The sequence below is a fragment of the Diaporthe batatas genome (assembly GCF_019321695.1).
Source record: "Diaporthe batatas strain CRI 302-4 chromosome Unknown Contig00014, whole genome shotgun sequence".
In the NCBI taxonomy this organism is placed as follows: Eukaryota; Fungi; Ascomycota; class Sordariomycetes; order Diaporthales; family Diaporthaceae; genus Diaporthe; species Diaporthe batatas.
In genome coordinates, this window is record NW_025408561.1 from 1,330,484 (window position 1) to 1,350,737 (window position 20,254).

Consider the following 20,254-nt stretch of genomic DNA (forward strand, 5'->3'; position numbering starts at 1 on the left):
ATAAATATAATAAATATAATAAATATAATAAATATATTAATTATTTTAAAATAAATTTTATTTATATATAATTAAAATTTTAATTATTAATAATTAATTTTTATTAAATATAAAATAATTATTTTAAATATTTTATAATAAATAAATAAATATTTATTTAAATAAAATTAAAATTTTAATAAAATAATAATAATTATATTTTATATAATATTTATATAATATTTTAAATAAAATAAATATATTTTAAAATTATTTATATTATATATTTTATTATTTTATTATTTTATTATTTTATTATTTTATTATTTTATTATTTTATTATTTTATTATTTTATTATTTTATTATTTATTATTTTATTATTTTATTATTTTATTATTATTATTTTATTATTTTATTATTTTATTATTTTATTATTTATTATTTTATTATTTTATTATTTTATTATTTTATTATTTTATTATTTTATTATTTTATTATTTTATTATTTTATTATTTTTATTATATTTTATTATTTTATTATTTTATTATTTTATTATTTTATTATTTTATTATTTTATTATTTTATTATTTTATTATTTTATTATTTTATTATTTTATTTTTTATTATTTTATTATTTTTTATTTTATTATTTTATTATTTTATTATTTTATTATTATTTATTATTTTATTATTTTATTATTTTATTATTTTATTATTATTATTTATTTTATTATTTATTATTTTATTATTTTATTATTTTATTATTTATTATTTTATTATTTTATTATTTTATTATTTTATTATTTTATTATTTTATTATTTTATTATTTTATTATTTTATTATTTTATTATTTTATTATTTTATTATTTTATTATTTTATTATTTTATTATTTTATTATTTTATTATTTTATTATTTTATTATTTTATTATTTTATTATTTTATTATTTTATTATTTTATTATTTTATTATTTTATTATTTTATTATTTTATTATTTTATTATTTTATTATTTTTAAAAATAATAAAAAAATAAAAGAATTTTTAAAATATTTTTTTATTATTATTTATTTAGTTTTAAAGGTTAACTTTTTTTTCTTAGGGTTAGGGTTATATAAAGTAGTGGGGTGGGTGTATTAAGGAAAGTGTGCATGAAATGTGGATTTAGGGTTTTGTCGTAAAAAAGCGTTTGGTCCAGTGTATCTAAAACACCACCGCTAATTTTGGGATGAACGCGGGCCAGACGGACATTGTCAGTCGAGCTAGATTATTAGCCCTTTTCCATCCCGTCTTGGCGGGTTGGGTGGCTGCTGCCTTTACAGCCTCACAAAATGGAGTGGTTGCGTGGCAGCGTGGGTGGCCCTGCCCTACCCTGACCCGCCAGCGAAGGCCCCCCCCGCCCAGTCCCAGCCGAGGCCGGGAAGGATGCAAATTACCGGCCGACGATGGAGTCATGTTGCGTTGGCTGCAAGCGAGGCCAAGCGAGCAGACAGGCGAGCCAGGCACGCCAGGCACGCCCGCAACGTGCTTCTTTTTGCGGTCCCGGGCTAGCTGCCCTGGGCCTAGCCGAGCCTTACCGGTGCGTGGCCCAGCAGACGACAACGTCGATCGATCGCGCAATCTGACCAGTCCCAGACAACAAGTCTGGCTACCACAGTAGACTACCGCCGCCTCGGATTGTCGGTTCCAGAAATAAAGCTGCCCTTTTTCTTCATCAGTGGGCAGAAATAGCTAGTGCGTGCATGCGGCTGAGACAAATTCTTCAACACGGACGGGAAAAAAAGAAAGGAGACAAAAGCAACATTTATTAGCACGCTCGCAACAAGCAAGAGACGGCTGGAAAAAGGAACAGGTTGCTGACTTCAGGGTGCTTGCTCACTGTTCAGCTCGCCTCGGCTGTCATTTGAGTTTACACAGTGCTGTGTGGCACATGGGGCCCCCTTCATCCTCCGCTTCGGTGATGAAGGACAGCGTCAGCCACACGGGGCCAATGACGCGTGCGGGTTCACCGCAGCGGGTTGGATGGGGCGCTGACGCCCCCCGATGATGAAGACTGCGTCTAATTCACCGGAGGGGCCCCACCTTTTACGAATGAAATCCATCCCCCCCCCCAGCAACAACCAGGGGCCAATTCAAGGCCGGTGAATAGGGTGCACACTTCACTACTCTAAGATCACTCTGTCTCGAATGTGAAGGATTGATGTCATCAAAAGACTCCAAAATTGAATGGTTCGTACTAGCTTTTATATGTACAAGTATCGAAAAGTTTGAATAAGGTGCAAGTGCTCATCTGAGCCTGGTAATGAGTGTAGCGAAGTGATAACTAAGACTTGTTGAAGCGAGTGCCGGTTGTCCTGGAGCTGCACCAGTCAGGTTCAGATAGACACAGCTCCAGGTCCGTGGTTTGTCTATACTCGTCAATCGTAGAACCGTCACCCCTTTTCTATCATCCTCCGGGAAAGATCAAAGCCCACGTCGCTGGCGTGCGACCCCTTGTTGCCCAAAAACTCCTCCTTCCTGTAGCCGCCTGCCTTGCGGGCGCTGAGGGAACGGGGTATCTCTATATATACACAAGACTCTTGGTTCCGGTCTTGTGCTGTGTGTGTGGTTGAATGTTAGGTGTTGTAGTTGGTCGTAGCTTCGTTGGAAACGCTGCGCCTCCAGAGCGCGCTGTTTCACCTCCACCGCCATCCTGCCTCGCTCATACCCTCAACTTGGCCGAGCTTAGATCCTGAACTGACGCGAGTGCAGGCGCGCCGGGGTCCAGTTGGCGTCGGTGACGGCAGCACGAGGGTAGACCTGCTGGTCAAGATCCCGAGTGGCCAGGGCGGCCTTGTACACGACCTGGTTGCCAGCGCCCAGGGTGGTGACCAGGTGCGTGCTGGTAGTGGCCTTGGTCTGGATGTCGTCAGGCAGGCGGTAGAGTGTGTCGCACAGGAAGCTCGTGCAGCCGGACACGGGTTGCTCGCTGTCGGCGGGGTACATCATGTAGACGCCATTGTGGTCATTCTCGTCGACGATGGCCGACACGTCGAAGTAGGTCAGACCACCCCAGCTGTTGAAGTTCACCTCGCCAAGCATACCAGGGATGTTGTCAGCGCCAGACGCGACGGCATAGTAGTTGCCGATCCAAGAGTCCGGGATGGTGACAGTGACGTTCTGCCCAGCGGGGATATCGGTAGACTCAACCAAGGGGAGGCCAGCGTTGGGGGTGAAGTGGACGGTGCGGTCGGTACCGTCCATGGACATGAAGGTGATCTGGTTGACGGCACCCGCCAGGGTGGCAGAGGCAAGGAGTGCGAGAGTGCTGTACTGCATGTTGACTGGTGTCGATATGTCTGAGGGTACAAATGTGTAGGTATATATTGTCAGAAGTAGACCGAAGCAGTTTCCAGAAGAGCTGTGCTTGGTGGAGTTCCTTTCGAAGGCTTCCTGATATCTGCAAACGATTGATCGTGGAGATCGGAATCAAAAGTCACCCGGGACTTCAGTTTGTCTAGTTGGTTTGCGCGTTGCAAAGAGTGAATAGCCTGTGGCTGGAAGGAGTGTATGTCCTGTGAGAAGGAAGGTGAAATCACAACGGCTTGCCGATTTGTGAAGATCAGTTGAAGGGAAGAACGCGAATACAGGGAATCGTGGGACAGGCTCCTTTATACCCACCCGTCTCCCACGCGCTGGCCATGCTGATGAGAGGGAAACAAATTAAAATGGAGGGTGTGATGGGGTTCCCGTTGTGAGAGAAACGCCCAGGCATCCTGGCAAAGCATGTCCTAGGTACCTGGGTACCTGGGTACCTGGTGACAAGGGCGGTCCAGACAACAGCAGTGGGTCTCTGGACATCCCAAAGCAGGCCGAGTCAAGACCCGACGGGGCACGCCACGATTTCCTCTGCCGGCACCAGATCGGATGCGCTAGCTGGCCAATGAGCTGGGGCTGTTTTCGGTGTTATTCGGTACCCGCCAAATCCTTCAGTCAGCAACTTTGTCTTCAACGGTCCAGGTACCCGCAACCTTGTTTTCCACCCTTTGACCCTCTTGGGCCTCTTCCCACTTGGGGCGACACTCGTCAGTGGACGGCCGAGAAGGCCAAGGCTACTAGGAAACAAGATTTACCTCCCTTTCTGACTCCAGCAGTCCAGGCACGCTACCGGGATTATGTACCCCCCCTCCACTAATAACTACACTATGACTCCCAGGACAATACCATTCTCTGAATGCCCGTCGTGCGGTCAGATTGGCAGACGTCTGCCGCTCGCGCAATGGTTCTTATGAGCCATACTATAGCGTCCATGCGGTCATCTCCTCGAGTCCTTGAAACAAATGCAGAGTAGCAAAGCGTGCGATCCTGTTGCATGAGCCATGAGCCTCGGTTGGGATAGGGAGTTGACGTCCTCAATAAGACAGCCACAAAAAAGAAATAAGAAACCCAGCAAGGATAGCCCCGTGGCCCGCCGCGTACTTGAGTACTTCTCAGTATTGTACTTCTGGGCTGGGCACAAGGGCAAGAACGCGGTGGTGCAGAAGGATAGGCACATGGCGGCGTTGGGACTCCTAGATTACACATCAAAGGGATTGGAACAGGCTACTGACGTGTTTCTTCGGGTGTACCAGGGGCGGCTGGGCCTGGACTGTGGTAAAAAAAAAACAAGGAAAAGAAAAAAAGAAAAAATAAGTTCGGCTAGGGAGTTTCGCCAAGCGCTAGGACCTTCCAGCTGAGGGTGGGGCGCCAGTCAGGTACTTCTCAGCTCTTATTGGCTGGGTATCGCTTCCGGTGACGGGTACCTGGGCGACCATAGGGCCAACCATGTGTCTGTTCCTGACAGGCCCGGCCGGCGAGGATTCTTGGGTGGGATCGGCTCAGGGGCAAGCCCACGTCTCTGCATGTGCCTGAGCCGGAAACAACACTGCTGTTTGGCTGGCGGGGTTTGTAGTGGAGGGTAGGACAACCCAACAGGACCTCGGACTTTGATTTCTCACCACCCTGACCACATGTGCCGTTGCAACCATCCTCGACAAGCCAGCGTGACAGACATGGATTCCCAGGGGCCCATGTGGATCCTCTCGCCAAGGCCTGGATTCATCAACACTCGCCTGGAAACAAGCGCGCAGTGGTTCGAGTGCATCGCGCCTTGTAGCAGGATTCCTTTTCTCGTCCGAAAAGGTTCGATGAATGCAGCTGAGGGGTACGAAAAGGCAGAAGGGACCGGCTAAACCTGCTGAAGATCCAGACACGCGGAAATGTTTGCAAGCACACTAACGCCGCGCCAAAGCCAAAGCCGCTGACTTGGTGTGCCCGGCGGTCGGGGCATTCAAGTCGTGTGGAACACTACCGACCGCGCACGTAAGCAGAGTTTTGTACAGCAGCAATCAGACTGGCTGGCACTGGCGGGCCCGGCGGACTGGCCACACCGGCTGGCCGGCAAGGTTTTCCCCTCTCGTTGTTGATGTTTGTCAGAGGTAGGAAAGATTGGGTCTGCTGTCAAGCTATAGTGGGGTGATGATGGTTCGGATGCCACTTGCCTCGAGGATAGCGATTCATCCAACCCTTGCCTCCTGGCAAATGGCTTCTAGCGTTCACCCATTATGAGTGGTAAATACTGCTGAGCACTCCCGAATGAGCCAGTGAACATGAAAGCTGGTTGGCATAACGTGCTACGTCTCATAGAAAGCCTGTGCCATGTCCAAGCGATGTTGTCCTGGGTGCTCTGCAGTTGGGGATTGGGGCCAACCGATCACAGAGGCGCATGTATCCGACGTGTCTTCGAATGGGGAGGCGTGGCCAGTCAGTAATTGCTGCCCAGCATTCGTCCCAGCGAAGTCGGCCCAGGTTCTTACACCGATGCCCTGCTTGCCTGCATCTAGCTGACCGTACGGAGTAATGGAGAGCAAGTTGTCTGGGTCCCGGCTTCAGAGTTTTCAGACTGCATGTGATTAGACCAGCAAACCAATGTCGCTCGATGTCACAGTACATTGGGCGGAAGCGTATCGCAGGATCTTGGGAAGCATTTTGCAGTGGCGGCGGGGGCACAAGCACCAAGCAACAGGAAATCGCGCATTCCAACTGCTGTTATTGGCGGGGTGCTTGTGGTGCGGCCTACTCAGTCAGCAAAGGTGTTGTCAAACTTGGAAGCCTTGCCAAGAACTTCCAGAACAGGGTTTTGACGGCGGACGGGACGGACGGGACGTGCGAATCGCGGATCGTTGCACCTCTCACAAACTAGGGTCCGGGTTCCCAAGGCCCTATCGATAGCGATGAGCGAATGGCACTGCAGGCCAACTGCGAACGTCAGAAGGTGTGCTGCGATGGGTCACGGATCGTCATTGATCGCCAGGCACGCTGGTACCACAGTAAAAGGTTGACTGACAGCCCTCCGGTCGCTTGAGATCCGTAAAAGCTTGTGTTGGCAATCCATCGCCGATCGCCTCCAAAACACCCACTCTTCGCTCTGGACCGAACAACCACACCACTCGGGACTGTAGAGTCGAGGCTCTGGGGGATAGTCTCATGGGGAGTTTGGTCCTGTCCACGTGTCCACTGCGACAACTCGGCTGGCCGAGATTCGGATGCTGCAGACTTCGCACAACATTACATCGTTATGATGTTTGAGGGCGCCCATGACGGAAAGGAGGTCGGGATTGGGATTGTGGGTAAATCCTCGGCCACAAGTCAACGGCCCGCTGTCTCTCGGTCCAGTAGCTCACACTCGACTACTTGGCGAACGTGATGATTCTGACTGTCATTTTGGGCGTGAGGCCAGGCTTCAAAGAACGCGACCCGATTAGGCAAGCAGTTCCGTGAAGCGTTCAAAAGATAGAGATCTAGAAGGCCGGTCGCTTCAGCTTGTCAAAAGACACCGCGCATGACAAATTGTGCGGTGATGAGGGGATGCGTTAGTCCTTCGGAAACGTATCCCTCAATCGTATGGGCTGCAGAATGCTGAAGCGCTATGCAACTAGCACCGAAATCCACGCCCAGAGAGTTGCTACCAAAGATTGCCCCGCTGCGACATCGTCCTTGCTGCGGGTAGTACCAATCGGGCGACCACATTTGCTATGACGGTGTACTGAAACAGCAGTACTGCTCCGCTGGTGCTGCAGCGTTAACGGTGAGAAGCGACGGGCAATGCGTCCTTTGGAACGTCATAAGCTTCGATGGCCAAATTCGATACCCCTGTGTTGACATGTCGCGCCAGACATGAAGGAGGGATTGTCTTCGCTTTTCCAGTTCGGGCCAACTTGTATAACCACGCTCCAACTGTCTTAAAAGGGTGGGAAAACTTCTCGCGCACCACCTGGGCACTGGTGTTCGAAACAGGCGTGGATGTTCCCCGTATCCGGAATGATTCCAAAAGCGACGTTGTTCAACCCATTTGCTGGTCCATTGATCCTGAATTGGCCGGGAGCCGGTCGGTGCATGTTTGCCCGGTAAAGGGAAAAATATGCGCTTGGCTTCTAGACCACCCTGTAGAAAGGTCTAGTGCTTCAGAGTTTCCCCGAAGAGTTCTTTTTTCCAGCTCCTGACGATTTCTGCGTGCCCACGACGGCGAACCGCCAAAGCGTGACTCTAGAAAGAATTGGTGCGAGACGGCGTCGGAAAGCCACGCGACGGCTTTGTCACTTTGACGTTCCGGGTAAAAGCGCCGGGCAAGAAATACACCGTCGTGATGCGGGCCGAAGCCATTTCGGGAATTCGCTTGGCGGTTGCGATCCGTCGCCGGGTGTGCCTCGGGGGTTTTGACATTTCCTGGGCAGTCTTAAGCTAACATAGTTGTTTCAACAATGTCCTTTTCCAAAAGCAGCCGAGTTGATCCTGTTTCGCAGGACTGCAATGCACATATTCAGCTCGTCCTCGTTTCGCATCCCCCTGGTTGATTAGTTCAGAGTAGCCGGAAAAATCAGAGCTGTTGAACTCGGTCGGCGCTTTCCACGGGCACTGCTCCGTACCGTTGCAAACTGGATCTGCCTAACTTTGACCCGGCGAAAAAGGACACAGACTAGGCAAGACGAAAGCCATGAGCCCGATGTCATGCCGGCATGGCCAGAAGCCTGGAGGCAACGACGGATTCCTAAGCCCCGTTCCTTCAACGTTGGCACACCGCATTCAGGACTTCGAACCAGACTTGACTCGAAAGAGGCGGCCAAGACGAGCGTGAAGAAGACTCGCACGAGCCTTGTTTCGGCCAAGCAGGCGCTGAAAGAAGGGAAGAAAAAGTTTCCTGGTCTCGGTGAGAAATTGGGAACTGGTCCTCCCAGCTCCAGGAGGTTTGGCGGTCTCGGTCCCTGATCCAGCTGGCTCAATGTCTGCTGGTGATGTAGCAATTTGATATCAGTCCGTAGTCGAGTTTGTGGCTGTCAGAATGGTGTGCAGAGCAGGATCAGAAGCCTGCAATGAACGGATTTCCGAAGGTGTCAGCAATTACAGGCTCCAGGTGGAGGTTGATCCGTGGTCATGGAGGATGAGCTCTTTCCTTTGGAGCAGACAAGGACACCAAGCTTCAAAGGGAACCGTGAAGGCATCCTCATGGGAACGGCTATCCTAGACCTAGGACTTTGGGTGATTATTCGACGAAGGCGATGGGAGTCTGCTGTGGATTGATTGAGAAATGACAAGTAATGTTATTCGGTGTCAAGACCACCCTGGGTTCGGTACCACCGCAAGACCTCTCACGGGGTCATGGATCGGCAGCAATGGCCGGAAAGCTTCCAGACTTCGCCTTGATTATCGTCGTGCCCTGCTTGCCGCAGGCTGGTTCAAGATGGAATCGCCAAAAAAAAAAGATTGTTGCAGAGGAAAACTTTCATAATGCGCTTCGTATCCAGCTCTCAGTCAACTTTCTCCAAAATAAGTGTTCTGAATGATTCTTGCAGATGAACAGCTCATCAGTCGAGGTTTTGAGCACCAACTAAGACCGCATGGGTAGTTTGATCTGGCAGACTTGCGGATTCAGACAAAAGTCTGTCTCGCAGATGGCTCCTGGAAAATTCCTGCATCCACATGGTCACATGTGTTGACCATTGCGATTGACTCGGTTTTGCTTCCTGCTCATCCTTAGTCGCGTCGTCGTCGATGCGTCGGTGACTGAGGCGACAATGCCTACCGACGCCTTTTGTCTCACTTGTGCAGTGAAGCTCTTTGGCGACAGATGTGTGTAGACCGGGATAGTCTCTTCCCTAAGGAAGCATTGTTGAGAGGCGAGGGAAAACGCCCACGGCGAGTTCGCAACGCCGAAGAGTCGACTGATCGTCACGATCACCCTGGTGTACCCAATAAGGCGACTTGGGCTCAACTTCTCAGATCCATACCCTGTTGCCTGGCGGCAGTTGCAACACCCGTCCACAGTAGCAATACCTCAACAGGTGCGAGGCACACACATGATGCTTTTGCCGAGGAGGACAAAGGATTTTGTCCGTACTCGCAATCAGCCCGTTGAGGTCCAGGCTCCGGCATGAACAAGTTGGCTGTGGGGGCGAATTCCCCTGGACTCTCTTCTGTGGTAATCAATGCAGCTTCAAGGTGAGGCCTGCCCATAAAAGCACAGCCCGCGTGTGTTGGAAGATGCTTCTGGTTTTGTAAGCATTGCCTGCGCTCGTTGCATGCCCGAAGAAATGGCCCTTGGTTGACTGGGGGGCACTGAACACGGCGATAAATCAGAAAAGTCGACAGTACCTGGAGCGGAAGTGACAATAAGCGTTGCTCCCACTGGGACGCAGAGGTCGTTGCGGGACTCTTCGTTGAGATGAGGTGCTCGGTAAGCCAACAACCCTGTGCGACGTCGAAGAGCGCTGCAGGTACGGGCAGTGCATGGGCTGAGCGAGTACCGAGGTTGCGAAGCTTGAGAGGCTCAACTAGCCAGCCTCTGTGTGTCATCATCAGCCACCGCGTCTGCAAGTTGCTGACATCGCCGTGATGCCGGGGATGCCGGGGATGCCGGGCTCACAAGTATTCAGTTCAACCAAGGCCCGAACAGTGTTCGGTGCCTCTCAGAAAGCTCGTTCTTATTTTGGACATTCGGCCCGGTTGAGTCTGTGAGGCGTTCGACCCGAGAAGCCCATCGTGTTCGATGCTGGTTTCCCAGAAGGCAATGTGATGAGGAGGATCAAAGGTAACGTTGGAACGAGGCCGGTAGTGTGCTGCCTCGCCGAACCATCAACGGTACCACAACTCAGACAGAGCCAGAACCGGGCGGGGCCAGTATGAGCCGGCGGATTGGGCCACAGACAGCATGGTGGCCGACACGAGGTGTTGCCTTCATCGTCGACTCGGTCAAACAGATTCGGTCGTGACTGACTGTGACGGACGGCGTTGAAGCAATTGATGGGAGGTGACAGGCTGGCAATGCTAACACGCTTGCGGCCGAGCAGGGATCCCCGCTCTGTGGACCAAAAAAAGGGACTATCGCCAGGCTGCAGGAGCCCTGTCTCCCAAAACCGTAGTTGAAATCGGGTCTAACCAATGACTGAGTGGTTGGCTGACAGTTTGGTCAAGGATTTCTCGTATTTGATCTTGATGATAAGTTGACTCGACACCATCACTGCCCTCGGGCCACTGCAGAACAAGCTGTCAACGGTACCTATTTGGGCGTCTGCATTACCCCAAGAATGACAAGAATGATTCCAAAGATCTCTTCGGCCCTGCGACGAGCTCAGACGTCACTCGGTGACCCCACGGACGATAAGGTGAGGCGAGATACGACATGGAGCGTACCATCGTGCAAGCTGGGTGGTATCAGCCATGGGAGCTTCCGCTGGTGGAGGCTCTCCACCGCCTCGGATGCCCAGGTAACGGCCAAAGAGTGATCGGGAAGATATGCTGGCAACCACCATGTCTTTTTTGATCACAGACGGCAACAGGTCACCTTCACTCTCCCATCGTGTATCCCCTCGGGCAAGTGGAGCCCCCAGCCGACCAGCTGCAAGATCAAGTAGGACAGTTCCCACCGCCGTTGAAGAGACGTGCATGGACCTCGGGAACAGAGGAGCGAGCAGGAGAGCCGCGACGGCGTCGATGGTTGCTTACTCCGGAATGGCATGTTGCTTGACATCGATACGGAAAGAGGCGGCTGACCCATGATAGTCTCAGCATTGGCTGGTTCAGGACTGGTCTGCCGTTTACTTTCCATGTTTGGCTCCTGCGAATTACTCATCGGGCAAGAAGGAGGCAGGGATGTGGGCAGGCAGGCCAAGTGGCAAGGCATCTATCTGTCTCTCTGTCTTTCTGTCTGTGTGTGTGTGTGTGTTCGGGTGTCTGCCAACGAATTCTTTCATCAGGGCAGGTAGGTGGTGTGGTGTGCCTTCCTCACTCCCCGGTTGGGATCGTGTCCGGCGCATCGTATCGAATTGCACCGAGCGCCTTCACCCGCTCCTTCCGTGGCCATATCGATGATGTGAGCTGACCTTGGGCGCCCACCTGCCCTGCTACTGCCCTGCCACTGCCCTTCTTGCCCTTCTTGCCCTTCTTGCCACGACCACCAACCTCAAGCACGCCGCGCTTGTGCCTGGTCCCTGCAGGCTCGGGAGCACCGCGGTTGTCGTCCCTCGCTCTCTTGCCCGTCTGTTGATATAACCCGATCCATCCCACATTTCCCCCCAGTTCTTCACCCACCCATCCCAACTCTTGCACCACTTTGCACGATCGTTATTGCACATCAGCACTTCGTTGGTACTCGCCGACCCTCACCTTCGTTACCGATTCCAAGGCCAAGCAAGGCCAGACCACTGATCACAGCCGTCAAGAAACACAACTCTCGCTGATCTCACCAGACAACCTTGGGAGGACCAAAATGAGACTCGTCCAGATCACCTCCTTTGCTGGGCTTCTCGCCTCTGCCCAGGCTGGCAAGCATTGGGGCACTGGCACTGGCACTGGAGCAGGCCCTACGGGCGGCACTCCTCCTACCAGCACTGAGTGGACGACCGTCGTCGTGCCGACTTACACAACCTACTGCCCGGTATGTCTTTCCGTGCCACAAACGGCCTCCTTCGGATCGCTGCTGACTGGTGTAAAACCCCCAGTCTCCCACTACCTGGGCTTGGAACAATGTGACCTACACTGTCACTTCTGCGACCACCATCACCCTGCGTGAGTACCACTGCCACCCCGGCTCCTTGCCCCCTGTCTCTTGGTGGCCTTGCACACGAAATTGTCCTGTACCAACCTTGGGGGGATGTCCCTGTTGACCTGTGGCTCTCTCTCGGGCATGGTCCCTGTGTGTTGGTCGAGGCTGACCATTCTTCATAGCTTGCCCGTGTACTCTGTCGGTCACCACTCCCGCGCCCATCACCACCACCTCTACCTACACGACTGAGGTGCCTTGTGAGACCACATCCACTCCGTCAGGCGGCGTTCCTTACCCCAGCGTTAACTCCACCGTCGTAATTCCTCCGCCTGTCACCATTCCAACCGGCCCTGGTTCCCCCGGTGTCACAACCACCCCCCTGCCGGGAGTCTCCTCTAGCACAGTGACCTCGACGACCGTGATTGTTAGCACCCCTCCGCCGTCGACATTCCTGTCCGGAACCACCCCTATCGGCGGCCCGGCTCCCACTCCTACCACTTTTGTCACGACTCCGCCAACGAACACGCCCGTGGCCCCCACTTCGTCTCCTGCTGGCGTCGTCACTGCTGGTGCTCCGAAGATGGGATCTCAGGCTGGTGCTCTCGGCCTGATTGCCGGTATTGCGGCCTTCGTTCTCTAATGTGTGATCGGTTGAAGGGGGGTTGTTGAGCAGGAATGTTTGAAATGATTCTTGGGCGATTTTGGACGTCTCATGATTGAGCAAGCTAATGATGGAGATGGATGCAAACTGTTTGTCACTACTTATACCCTTCTAGACTTTCCTTCACTGGACCAAGTGCATCGGCTGTCATTTACCATAACAATGTCGGGAGTAATGCATTGGCGAAAATGGTGGAACCCGTGGATTTGCTCTGCTAGCTACGAGGTGCAGCCTCAACACAACAATAGACCTTAATGTTTCACATCAGACCTCTTGGCATGAGCGAACCAAAGTGCTCTCAACGTGCGTCACCAATTCGGGCATCACCTTTTGCCGTACGCGGTATTTCCACGTCAAAGCTCGCAGGACTCATGGCATAGCTTCGCCTTCTGCAGAATCCGGGCGTGGCTGTGAGACCATCGTGCCCATACTTTACTGACCTACAGCTCCTGTACGACCGTAGGTGGTCAGGACTATCGGACTGCGGATTGAACTTGTCTCCCGTACCACCACACCGCATGCGGCCCAATCCACGGTAAGTGAGTCTTTCCGCGATGGAGTCCAATGTCAGCAAAAGTCAATTATGTTGCACGAGACGCACGAGATGTCTATATCTACTCGATATGACCAACGAAGATTCATGTGGAGATCTCGGCCCTCGGGGGTCCCCAGATAGACGCAGATAACAAAAGAATTCCCTGGCTGAGCCAAGTGTTCAAGCCAGAGAGTTACCAAACCGACACACAAAGGGGAAAGATAGGCTTGCGATGCCACCTCAAAATCGGACCGGATCACACCGAAAGCAATGCGAAGTGTACTGTGTAAGCAATATTCTGTTCCCGTCATCTGCCCTATGCCACGCCGCCAGGACTCAAGCCCACTAGCCTTGGGACACACCGAGGCCGTATAGCATAGTAATACGAGGTCTCCCGGCGCGGGATTTGCTCTTCACCATGACCCAGCTGTCAGGGCTTGTTCGGATACCCACCGATTGGCTACCTAGGTATTGCCTCCAATAATGTGCATGGTTGTCAGGCACTACCAGTTGGAACCGACAGCTTCTTTTCTCTGGGTTGCCAACACATGCGCCGAGCACCCCCACTGCAACACACCAACAGACGCGAGGGCTTTCTGTGCAGATGTACGTTGTATGAGCCAGCACACCCACCCTACCCGGCGCATCGTTTGAAAAGCGTGGCCCTAGTGAACTAGTCTTTGACAAGGCTGCAGACCCCCTTCCCTGTCGACATGACCACACCTGGGCACGCAGGGTGTGGTATTGCAGATCTGACTGCACCTCGTTCGGCTCTGGTCTCCGGACTGTTCCTGTGGAGGTATACGGCCTTTTCAATTCAAATGTTATGCTCCTGCAAGTCTAGGTTGTGCTTGGCTCTTTGTTTTCACAGCCTGGTCAACAGATGTCGGGGCTATTCGACTTGCCGGCGTTGACGTACTGCTGTGGAACATCATGGATGGCTGGGACCCAGGAACGGTACGCCGAGAGGGGTCATATGCCTGTATGTGGTTTTGTGGTTTCGCTTCTATTCCGTATACGTCCGAGGACATACATGGCGCCTTCATACGGTGGTAAACGCTCAAGACCCAGCGTTTAAAAAACATACAGTGTCGATAAAAGTGGTAAAAATACGAGAGATGGTATCACTGTATTTTTTCGGACGAATATGGAATAAAGCCGAAACTGGAGGGAAGGAAGTTATCAGTCTTATGAGAAACCAGAGCTGAACCTCTTTTCACTCTCCTATCTTATAGCATAATAGATCCTGCTGACCTTTCACCCTCTCTAGCCTCTTCCGAAAGCTTTCCATCTTGGTATTAATAGTTGCTCCTACCTTCTGGCAACACATTCCAGAGGTCCGAGCCCCATTCCAGTGGTGGCCTGGATTATTGCCTGAGAGACATTTGCCTGTTGGGTAATTGAATTGATAATCTCAAGTGTTACATGCGATAAGAATTGGCATTGGAAATGTATGTATTGCCAGAAACAGTGTAGGGGATCTATTTCAAATCAGGTCAAAGATGATGAGTACCGTTTCCGAGATTGTTGATCTAAGTCAATGGTTCTTCCCTGCACTGAGCTGAACAACTATGTATGTCCTATATGAAAACAGATAGTACAACTCAAAGACAGAAACGGTAAAATATATGATGTTTGGCCTCTCATAACACCTTCAAAATCTGCTTCTGTGAACTAATATTCTCTTAAGGGCCACCTCTTTACGTGAATGAGTCTCAGCATTAGGCTGTATCTATTCACACCAGTGCTAGCTGCCTTGGCTCAGATTAAACCATGAAGATTGAAGCTATGAACGTTTGAACTGATGCTGTCAACATGTATTAAAGAGCCTTCACCTTGTGGCTCAGGCCTTTGAACACAAATTGCCCAAAATGAACAGTGATAGAAGTGCTGAATGGTATCGTGTCATTGATGTGTGCCTTGGGAAGTACTGTACATTGAAGAGATGGTGGTACTATTAAGCAGAATTGAGAAAATCTAGTCTTGCTAAGAAAGAAGAGCATGAGGGTGGGTTAGGTCTACTCATGACCTCCCAGTCAGCACTCCACTGTCCCCAAGGCACTTGGGGAGTTCAGATGCCTTCTTGATTGAGACAGAGGATGTGAGCCCTTGGTCAGCCTTGCAGCAGGCCAGAGGTTCAATCTGGATGTCTACCCTCCCTCATAGTTAGGAGAGTTGATAGGCTGGAGCTTTGAAAGGGAAATTGAAGTGATTCAGAAGGTTTATTCCAAGTTCACTGCCTACTAAGCATCTGAAGCGGTCGTTTAGGCACACCCAGGATGTTGTTTGCCTGTGAAGGCCCTTCCTACACCCCAGTGCGTCACTACGAAGCTTTCAGCCAATTTATGTTCCTGTCAGAATACAACAGTGCCCTAAGCTGACTGGGCAGCAGACGCTAGCGCCTTGCTCATGTGTGGCCGTCCTTTGCTCACAAAACCCGAAGCCTGTCCCTCGCCCCCGACCCACCCTTCACCAACAACGCCGTCCTTCACCGTCCTTCGCCGTCCTTCGCCATCCTTAGCTCACGATGGACAACTCTCGAGATGACAGCGACCGGGGTGACCAGGATGCCTCTCCTGACCGCCATGATCATGCACGTCGTCGTGCAGTCCAACGAGCGGGCGAACGCACCCACGCTGTTCAACGAGCTGATGTGGCGCAGGGTCTGCTTCGGTACACCCACAACCCTGAAGTCTAGGAGGCTCTCCAGGTATGCTTATTACATACAATTTGTCTCATTTCGCAGCCCATGTATTGAAGTTATCAGGGTGTGGTTGCAAGAGGCTCTGTCGACCAAGCTCCCAACAGTCAGTCGCCAGCCCCCCTCGGTGCTGCCGATGACCGACAAGAACAACCTCGTGGCAACTCTCTGAACCTTGCTGTTCGTGGAGCTCGTCCTACCACCACAGTCAGTAGTGCCCAGGCACTTGGTCGCGATGATGATGGCTGGACTACCGGTTCTTTTGCTGCTATTCGTGCGGACCGAGCTCGAGCTCGAGCCCGAGCCCAAGCAGGAATCGGTTCTTCTCAGACCACCCGCAACGGTCAAGCTTCGAACAATGCCTTCATCGCAGACGGACCTCTTCCATCGGCTGATGGTGCTGCCCCTGCACAGGGAACTATGCCAGCGGTTGGTCACGAGGCCTGGATCACCGTGCAGTGCCCCAACGACCAGGTAAGCTTCCCAGGTGTGAGCAGTATTGGTTCATTTATTTACTGTGGTGGCCAGTTCTACACTGTCAGGGTGGACTTGAGTAATGCGATGCCTTCTGCTACATACAACATCACCATCAACATCCCAGCATGCCCGCCACAGTCGCCCCCGTTGCCTCGGTCCCCGCAACCCTCTCCATCCTCATCACGCTAGGTGGTGGGCAGGCAAACACTTTGCGAGACTCTTTGCGGCAAGGGATGGAGTTCATCATGGGACATGATGACGGAGGCATTGAATGAGAACACGAAGTTTCGGCATGTGCATACGAGGAATGAGGAATGAGGAATGAGGAATGAGGAATGAGCACATGGAACCTCACATGAGTAGTTCAGATAGCGGCATAAGCACCATAATCAGGTCAATGAACACCTGCCGTTTTTCAGAAGCAAATACAAATGCAATAGCACAAGTCCCTTGTGAAAGACATCTTTCACTACACCATTGGTGCATTTACCATGCCTTCATTGCTTGCTGAAGTGCCTGCAAATCTAGGCAAACTACAAGCTCTGCTCAGGTATTTGCTACACGGCCGTGGAATCTATCCCTCCAAACCTACTATGGTGCAACCCCCTGCAGGATGAGCTAGCTCCTAGGAGATCATCTCCTGGCCAAGTTGTCTTTGGGGGTCTAAATGGGCAGTCTACAGGACAACTTCTAACAAACTGAAGATGGGTGAGCCAGAGGGACTCCAGTGGGACATTGATACAGCATTTGAAGCCATGGTGGTGGTATCATAATAATGTATGTGAAATTTGATTGGGTATCATCTTCCCTAAGGCCCTGTTTTCTCTGCTAAATCTGTCAGGATGTCTTCCAGTGACAAAAGTATGCGCAGAGGGGCCCAAAGTATCGCAAACGACAAGCCTGCCTTGCCCCCAAGCAAAGGCTGTCATGGAGGTGGGGTCTAATCATGGCCACTGCTCTCTGGAAGACAATATGTGATGCCGCGTGTCTTCCAGCTATCTCAAGCTGGACCGGTGTCAGGCTTTGCTCAAGGTTCTGCCCTGCTCTCAAGAGGCAACAAGGGGCCCATCCAATAGAAAGTGACTGAAAGGCATGAAGGGCACCCAAGCCTTCACTCTTCATCTTATGCCCTCCCTCCCTTGGAAAAACATCCGCGCATTTATTGTGGCAGGAATCATGGACGCAAGGTATGACCCCTAGCCATCAGAACCTCCTGCATCGCCAGAAGAAAGGTCCAGCCTGGACCGTGCCTCGCGCATAATGGCCTTGGCCTCCTCCACATCTTGCCCGTCTTGGCAGAGCTCGTTGGCCAGGCGGTTGGCCGTTTCGTAATCCCCGTGGCGCATGGCATATCTGGCAAGCCACATCCTCGCCCTACTGGTTACGTTTGTGACACCGATCCCCTGATTCTGCTTCTCTCGCTGGTCGGCGTCCTCATCCTCGTCCGAGAGAGCATCGCTGTGCTTGGCAGCACCATCGCCCAGATTGTCAACGTTGCCGTCCTCCTGGACAATGCAAAGCTCCATGTATGCCCTGGCCTCCTCTTCTTCGTCTAGGCTTTCGTACATGAACGCGATCTGGACAAGAACCTCGGTGTCAAGACGGCCTAGTGCCGTGCGGTCGAATCCTGTGGCAGCGCTGCCGAAGCTGCTGGCCGAGGATTCATAGTAAGTGTCAGCCAGCAGAGCTCGCTTGAGGGCCTTTATGCCGTCTCGCTCGCGGCCCAGTTTCTGCAGGCAGGTGCCAACAGCCATCCACATCTTGCCGTCCCACGGCCGCAGCCCTGCGGCCTTCTTGTAGTACCATAGGGCGTATTGGTACATCTCCAGCATCTCGTACGTTTGACCTAGACCATACCAGGCCCGGTAGTCCCTCCTGTTGATATCGACTGCTCGTCGATAAGATTCAATAGCAGCATGCGTGTTCTTGAGCTCGACATATTCGTGTCCCAACAAGGTCCAAGCAGACAGGCACGACCTGTCAAGCGCCAAGGCCCGGCGGAAGTATTGCACAGCTTTCTCGTGCTGGGAGAGCAGGGAGTAGTAGTTACCGATGACAACGCATGATTCTGGTCGGAATTTGTCAACGCTTGAGCAAAGGTGAGCCAGAAAAGCCAGCTTGGGTCGTTCGTTGAGCACGTAGAGGATGTTGGAGTATATGTCGAGACTGTCTAGGCGGTGGGGGTGGAGAGACAGTAGGTGGCTGAATCGTGTAGAGGCATCTTTGAGTTCTTTGGTGTGGTAAGACAAGAGGGCTGAGCACGTGAGCAGGAATGGAGAGTCTGGGAAGATGCTCAGAAGCGAGTCCAAAGCTGTCGAAAGCTCATTTGTCGGTTGGTAGAGCTCCAGGGATGTATGGATGTGAAACATGTAAGAAACAATGTGTTGTGGTAAGCGTGGTACAATCTTGTTGAGCTGAACTCAGTCGTCAGCGAAGTGCTACTTCGGAGGGATGATGCATTCAAGGGACTTGCCATTTCGACCCTGGTGATGGCAGAAGTCATCTCGAGCCAACAGCCCCAGTTCATGGGGAACAAATGGACGCTTTTCAGGAACCACGCCATCGCCTCGTCCGTGTTCTTCTCCTTAGCCAGGACCATACCATACCTGTGATGATGTTAGCAACCCCCGGTCTTCAACTCTCAGTCTTAACACATACAGATACTCCAGCCAGCCTTGGCTACCCTCGGCAGACTGATCCTCGCCTCGCTCGTCGAACCAGGTTTGGAGATAGCGGCCCACGACAGGAAGCTGCTTATTGCCTACGGAGCCAATGTCCTGAGGGCCCATGACCATCTCCGAGTCCTCATCCTTCCTCTTCTCCCCTGAAAGCATCTTTGCATAGAGGGCCAAGAATAGGCTCTTCTGGCTCAACTCGGGCAGGATGCTGGCTCTTGGCTGAAATATAGTGTGACTTGGGACCAAGGACTCTTTGCCCTTGGTTGATTTCAGTTGGGAACTGAGTGGTGAGTCGTCGCCCTTGGGGGACAAGACACTGGAGAGGAGGGAATCAGGCAGGAAGACGGCCGTGCATCGGTCAAATTCTCGACAGTCGAAGAATGACTTGGCGAGCAGATACTTGTTGAACTCACGGGCCTCGAGCTGGGCCTCCTTCTCATCAGGGTTGGGAGTCAGAATAGCAGGCACATAGCCCCTGGGGGTGCTTTCTAGCTTGACCCCATCATCCTCCAAGGTTGTCTCTGGGAGCACATCGAGCAACTCAGCAGCCCTGCGATATGTGGTCAGCAGTGTGACTAAAGTCGAGATGGACGGGTGGTATGTGAGGACGGACCACTTTGCCGACTGGTATAGGCATCTCTCTGAGCATTTGACAACAGCGTCCTGGAGTGACGCCCGCAAATTGACGACATCCTGCTGGGTGAAGACCATGGTGCAAGTGGGTATGGCCTTCACTGACGGGTGCAAACACCCCTGGCGCACCAGGCTGGCAAGATTGGGACAATTTCAAGGACGCGGGCTGTGGTACCACCGTCAGTAGAAGTCAATACCTTTTTGGCTGACGTTGTCGATCCTTGCAGACCAGGTACCGAGGTAGGCTGTTGCTAGGGCTCCTCAGTGCCTGGAAATGTGGATGTTGTCGGGATGTCCGCAGCCAGCCTTGGGATGGAGCACGAGGCAGTCAACACCGGGTAGAGACCCAGGTACGGAGGTATGGTACCGTGTACGTTGGGTAGTAGGTACGGAGCATTGTCAAAGCACGCATCTAACGCGTTCCGCCCTGGAGGATCGGCCAGCCCAATAGCAAGGGTGCCCCCTGCACTACAGCTTCACCGGGCTGACAAGCAGCCAAGGTAACCCCGCCAAGGGTCTTTCCATAATTTTGTT

General features: G+C 51.2%; 4 protein-coding genes across 4 annotated transcripts; 2 read left to right on the forward strand and 2 right to left on the reverse strand.

Annotated features, from left to right (window-relative positions):
* Positions 1-1,667: 1,667 nt before the first annotated feature.
* On the reverse strand, positions 1,668-10,408 carry KVR01_011092 (uncharacterized protein). Its single transcript, XM_044785015.1, has 3 exons — positions 9,918-10,408; positions 9,078-9,836; positions 1,668-9,018 (listed from the first exon to the last, which is right to left on the reverse strand). The coding sequence occupies exon 3, from the start codon at positions 3,296-3,298 to the stop codon at positions 2,705-2,707; it is 594 nt and encodes a 197-aa protein (XP_044640239.1). The 5' UTR covers positions 3,299-9,018; positions 9,078-9,836; positions 9,918-10,408; the 3' UTR covers positions 1,668-2,704.
* Positions 10,409-10,511: 103 nt separating this feature from the next.
* On the forward strand, positions 10,512-12,962 carry KVR01_010993 (uncharacterized protein). The gene is made up of 3 exons (XM_044794611.1): positions 10,512-11,927; positions 11,992-12,058; positions 12,218-12,962. Exons 1-3 carry the CDS (start codon positions 11,760-11,762, stop codon positions 12,673-12,675), a joined length of 693 nt encoding a protein of 230 aa, XP_044640140.1. The 5' UTR covers positions 10,512-11,759; the 3' UTR covers positions 12,676-12,962.
* A 2,796-nt stretch (positions 12,963-15,758) lies between these two features.
* KVR01_010819 (uncharacterized protein) lies at positions 15,759-16,598 on the forward strand (the record flags this gene model as incomplete). Its single annotated transcript, XM_044785229.1, has 3 exons — positions 15,759-15,923; positions 15,999-16,406; positions 16,461-16,598. 3 exons carry the CDS (start codon positions 15,759-15,761, stop codon positions 16,596-16,598), a joined length of 711 nt encoding a protein of 236 aa, XP_044639966.1.
* A 715-nt stretch (positions 16,599-17,313) lies between these two features.
* KVR01_010952 (anaphase promoting complex subunit CDC23) lies at positions 17,314-19,798 on the reverse strand (the record flags this gene model as incomplete). Its single annotated transcript, XM_044787547.1, has 4 exons — positions 17,314-18,823; positions 18,883-19,015; positions 19,068-19,637; positions 19,701-19,798. The coding sequence occupies 4 exons, from the start codon at positions 19,796-19,798 to the stop codon at positions 17,606-17,608; spliced, it is 2,019 nt and encodes a 672-aa protein (XP_044640099.1). The 3' UTR covers positions 17,314-17,605.
* Between the last annotated feature and the right edge of the window lie 456 nt (positions 19,799-20,254).